Source organism: Diplotaxodon limnothrissa, linkage group LG15 (genome assembly GCF_057381915.1).
Source record: "Diplotaxodon limnothrissa isolate DT_005_m linkage group LG15, D_limnothrissa_male_GT1.1, whole genome shotgun sequence".
NCBI classification, from domain to species: Eukaryota; Metazoa; Chordata; class Actinopteri; order Cichliformes; family Cichlidae; genus Diplotaxodon; species Diplotaxodon limnothrissa.
In genome coordinates, this window is record NC_140610.1 from 6,211,875 (window position 1) to 6,217,614 (window position 5,740).

Below are 5,740 nucleotides of genomic sequence, written 5' to 3' on the forward strand. Positions count from 1 at the left end.
CTCATTTTAAGCTGAAGACTTAAACGGTCTTGAATAAAGTCAAATATACGGTCACTGACAAAAGTCCTTTAATGACTCTGCAGACTGTTTTCTTACTTTTAGGCAGAGCAGAAAAACAAAGGCCAAAATGTGACAAATTGGTCAGGGAGGCCATCTAGTGGTCACATGGATCATGCCAAAAACTCTTGGTAGCTTGACACTTAAACTTTACACTAAAAATGTATTGTATCACTTACTAATGTATGCATTATATGTAACAGTGCCAATGAAATGATCTTTCTTTTAAAATATTGCAATGCAAAAATGCATAAAGCAGTAGAATGCTATTACATATCAAGCACTCAGCCTTGAGGTTGGCAAATATTACTCTAACCCTAACTGAGGCGGGTCAACGCCTTCACCTCCAGCTTGGAAAAAACCAGTCAGAACCTCATATGTAAAAAACACCACCATGTTTACAGGGAATGCACGCAGCAAATTGATGCCTAGGCTCCTGAAGAAAACCCCAGTTCCCTCCACTCTTGCAGTCTCAGCTATGCAGTGGAAAAAGCCCTTATATTTCTTTATCTCCCTTGCTCCATCCATCTGAAGGCGCGCTTTGATGACGTCCATGGGTGTTCCTATAGTCCAACCGGCCATTCCTGCTATTCCTCCAGCCAGCATCACAACATACCAATCTAGAGGAAACATTACACAACTTTTATCATCGGGTAAATGCTAGTTAGGCTCCTCATATGAGCAGGTTAACATTTTCTACAGGGATTTGAATTAGTTTCAGGTGTGGAGCCACATTTAAAGCAGGTATTTTATAGAATTATATATAGCAAATTATAGAAATCGTTCTTGTACAATTCACCACACAACTGCTGGTTGTGTTGATACAGCTGACACAGATGAGTATTGAAGAAGATTTGCACATACTTAAAACAATAGCAGGCTTTCGCCCCCTGCTTCACTTACCTAACTTTTTCTTATTGCCACCTGCAAACCATTCACAGATAGTTGCATATGTCAAAAAGTAAGTGGCATATGATGGCCCATCTCTTAACATGATAGGAAGAGCTCCTCTGTAGAGCCCCATGAGTCCCTCCTGCTTGACGATGGTTAGCAGGCAGTGAACTGGACCGTGGTACTTTAGCGTGGGCGTCTTGGTTAATGCTCGCCTGGACTCTGTCTGACACTGCAGACGTACTTTCACGATGTCACCTGGAGACATCACTGATACCTGTTGGTCGGCATATCACAAGAGCTTCAGCAAAAAAAATGTTGCATGTTAGCATTGATGTAAACAATCTGTACAACTGCAAAACGTTATTGAAATCTCTATTACCTGAGCTACACCGCTGGCCATTCCAGACAGGAAGACTTCCAGTTTGGTGTTTGGACCACAACAAGCTCCTCGTGCCTGGCTCAGACACTGCAAGCAGTTCCGGTATGTGCCAAACACCACCGAGGACGTCATAGAGACTGTGGCAATGGGTAAGGACATGCCTTTGAAGAAGCCATGCACCTGATGAGATTAGAGAATAAAAAGAGAAACCACTGATCAAGTAACTCCAAACGCTCAAACGCTAACACAGAAAACTAATGCTGAATTACACACAGCAACACATTTTCAAAACATTTATCACTCTATAGCATCGCCCCTTCTTTCCCACAGGGTTACGTCACCTCTTCTGAATTCAAAATGGCTTAATAATAATATAGCTGTATGTGGTGAGTATATTTAAGCTACATTCTCCAGATGCAACGTTTTTGGAAACAGAAAATGGAAATGACTAAGCAGTTGTAGTTTTGAAAGCTAAACGTACATTTTCAATCTTGAACGATCTAAGATTACAGCTGGTAAACAATTAACATCAAGAGGCAATTCAATTTAAAATCATCAATTAACCTAACCCCACTAACTAAGTTTGCACTGTTGGAGGAAGATTACCTGGAGAGAACCCACACGAACACAGGAGAACATGCAAACTCCACACACAAAAGCCCTGGCTAGATGGTGGAGTCTAATATACTCACCACATACAGCTATATTATTATTAAGCCATTTTGAATTGAGAAGAGGTGACGTAACCCCGTGGGAAAGAAGAGGCGATGCTACAGAGTAATAAACGTTTTGAAAATGGGTCGCCTACTGACCCAACAGATCCACAGAGGATGCCATCGCCCACGTCCTGCACACCACACTCAGCCACGTGGACAAGAAACAGGGTAACTATGTGAGAATGCTGTTTGTTGATTACAGTTCAGCGTTTAACACAATAGTGCCCTGCAGACTGTTCACAAAGCTCAGGGATCTGGGACTCAACAGCCGTCTGTGTGCATGGGTGTTGGACTTCCTCACTGGCAGAACTCAGGTGGAGAGGGTGCAGACCTTCAAGTATCTTGGTGTCCACATCTCCTCAGACCTGACATGGGCTGCCCACATTCAGGTCCAGACCAAAAAGGCTAGGCAGCGCCTGTATCACCTACGACAACTGAGGAAGTTCAGGGTCTCTCTAAAGATCCTCAGGATTTTCTATACAGGCGCTGTGGAGAGCATCCTCACACAGAACATGACATCGTGGTTTGGGAACAGCTGTGTGAAGGACCAAAAAGCTCTCCAGAGAGTGATCCGTACAGCAGAACGCTGCTGCAGGATTGCTCTCCCCCCGCTTCAGGACACCTACACCAGGAGATGCCGGACTAGAGCAGCGCAGATACTGAAGGACCCGTCCCATCCTGGCAACAAACTGTTCCAACTTCTGCAATCTGGTAGAAGGTTCCGCATCATCTGGGCAAGGACAGAGAGACTCAAGAGGAGCCTCTATCCCCTATATATATATATATATATATATATATATATATATATATATATATATATATATATATATATATATATATATATATATATAGATATATAGTTCTTCCTCTACCCCCCCCCATTTTTGCACATGTCGAGGAGCGTGTCAGGTTACATTTCACTGTGTGTTATACTTGTATAACTATGCATGTGACAAATAAAGAACCTTGAACCTTGGAGTCAAACTCAGGACCTTCTTGGTGTGAGGCAACAGTGCTAACCACTGCGCTCCCAAGCTGCCCGTATTTGATACATTTTATATGTTGTTTAAATGATCTGAAAACTATAGTGTTCCATTTTCACCAACACTGGAGCTGTAGCTGTGCACACTTAATATAACAAACTGATCTGTCACATGTGCTGCTTTTCCACAATTCTATTAGCTGAGCTGGTCCGCCTGAATCCCTGGATTTTGTCACATTAGCTTGAATTAGATCACACACCCACACCTTTACTGGGCATTTATGGTTAGGCTATAGAAGTTCCACTTACCCCTTCTTTTGAAAATGTCTCCACTACACACTGATATACACCTGTGAACTGCTTCTGTGTTTGTATTCGAACCTAGAGAGATTGAGAATATCTAGTAAAAAAAGCAAAAACAAATTATGTATGTTGTATTGCTTTGAGACATATTCGCCGTACCTTCACAGTGTCCAGAGGGTAGCCCACTGCAACTCCACATGCCCCTGTTTGTTTACAAGAAAATAGTGCAAGTACATAGCACACACATAGATGTTTGAGGTTATAAGTTTTAACTGCTACACTTAAAAATGGGGGACGGTGACAGCAAGGTCAGAAATGAGAAGTTACTGATCTGATGTTTTGTGTAATTTAAAAAAGTAACCTTGACAGGCTTTTCAGGGTAAACATTTTCTGTCATAGGTGGCAATCAAACTGCTAGACATGGAAAGTTTAAAGTTGTTGTGGATAATGATGATAATGATAATGCCAGGTTATATCTTTTTTTTTTAAATTGTCTAGTTAACATATCAGTATTAAGATCGTAACATTTACCAGGACAGAAGACGGTTTAGCTAGTGAGGACAGGACTCATTTATTTTAACAATTTACGGCAAAACATAGCGATCAAAGCATCATATGCGTTAGCATTAATCTAATATGCTGTTATTATAGAGGGTGTCCAAATTCATATCATGCTAGCTCATTAGCAAATTCCTCAGCTAACGTTAGCTTACATTCATTTATAAAATGATAGATTAATGTAAACCGGCACCTGCAAATGATCCAGACACGAAATCAGCCAAATGCATCCTGTCATTTGGTGACTGACCGACAAATATATGCCATATGCGAGCCCATTCTTCCTCTTGAATGCGCTACATAACCTTGACTGTCGCTCTGTTACGTCAATGAAACGTCACCGCCGATGCCGACGAGGGAAAACAATAACTATTTAACTCCACACATGCAAGCAAATCAAAGCATAGACGTTCACGTTTTATGTAATAAGGAGAAATGATACAGGGAAAAAGTATTAAACGTATGAAGAAAGGGGGGTGCAAAAAGGCATGGAAAGTCTTGCCACTAGCTGAAATCTATCAGTAATTATGAAGCAACCCTGCCAGTTAGTGCAAATTGGTTCATGCCCAACTGATGGCTATTAAAAAGGCCTCTCATTACCAAGGTGTCACACAAGAAACATTTTGTGATGGGTAAAATGAATGAGCCCTCTCAAGACCTTTGCAACTTTATTGTTGCAAAATATACTGATGGCACTGGATATAGAAGAATTTCTAAACTACTGAAGGTTTACATGAGCACTGTTGAGTTCTAATAATGGTCATAATCTGGAATCTGTGATGTACATATTGAAGTAATGAACCGGTATTGAACCACTTCATCAGCTGTATTGAAAATAGGTTCATTCATGCAACAAGAGGGAAAAACACACTGGACAAAGCCTACAGCAACATCCAAAAAAGTTATAGAGCAACCACATCGAGGTTTGTCAGACCACGTGTCCATGCTGCTGATCCCTGCATACACTCCCGTCAGGAGGAGAGCCCCCCTTAACCACAAAGACTTTGTAAACCTGTCCATAAAGTTCATCACATTAGCTGCAGGACTGTTGTCTGTTGAACACCAGGACCTCAAGGAGCATACTACATCAGTGCTCTGCTACATAATCTTCAGTGTTGACAGTGTCACTATGGACTAACGTCTCTGGTTGTATTCCCACCAGAAACCTTGGATAACTAAAGAGGTTTAGGTCCTGCTGAAGCAACATGAAGCTGCTTTCAGATCTGGTGACGGTACAGTGCAGTCAGATCTGATCTGAAAAGAGGTATCAGAGATGCCAAGGCAGCACACAAGAGGAATATGGAAGACCACTTAAGCATCAACAATTCATGACAGGTATGGTAGGGAGTTCAGCACCTAACCAACTACAAGCCTGGCAAACTACACTGAAGTTGGCCACAATTGTCCCTGCCTAAACTGACCAATATTAGCAGCCTTAAAAACTACCGACCAGTTGCTCTAACACCTGTTGTAATTAAGTGTTACGAGAAACTTGTCCAACACCACATCATGTCCTGTCTTGATCTAACAGATCAACTGAAGACGCCATTGTTACAATTGGACAAATCGTTCCACCGAGGACGCTATCACCATAGCGCTCCACACTGCGCTGAGTCACCTGGAGCACCGAGGAAGCTATGTGAGAATGCTCTTTCTGGACTTCAGCTCAGCATTCAATCATATCATCCCGGAGATCCTGGTCCAGAAACTGTCTCACCTGGGACTCTCCACCCCCATCTGCCTCTGGATCAAGGACTTCCTGACAAATAGACCACAGTCTGTCAGACTCGGCCCCCACCGGTCCAGCACCATCACACTCAGCACCGGGTCTCCACAAGGATGTGTTTTGAG

At 42.3% G+C, this 5,740-nt stretch overlaps 1 protein-coding gene across 1 annotated transcript; it reads right to left on the minus strand.

Moving 5' to 3' along the window:
• Positions 1-363: 363 nt before the first annotated feature.
• On the minus strand, positions 364-4,164 carry slc25a47a (solute carrier family 25 member 47a). The gene is made up of 6 exons (XM_085373003.1): positions 4,083-4,164; positions 3,491-3,534; positions 3,338-3,409; positions 1,331-1,510; positions 961-1,225; positions 364-677 (listed from the first exon to the last, which is right to left on the minus strand). Exons 1-6 carry the CDS (start codon positions 4,117-4,119, stop codon positions 364-366), a joined length of 912 nt encoding a protein of 303 aa, XP_085229129.1. The 5' UTR covers positions 4,120-4,164.
• Positions 4,165-5,740: the final 1,576 nt, after the last annotated feature.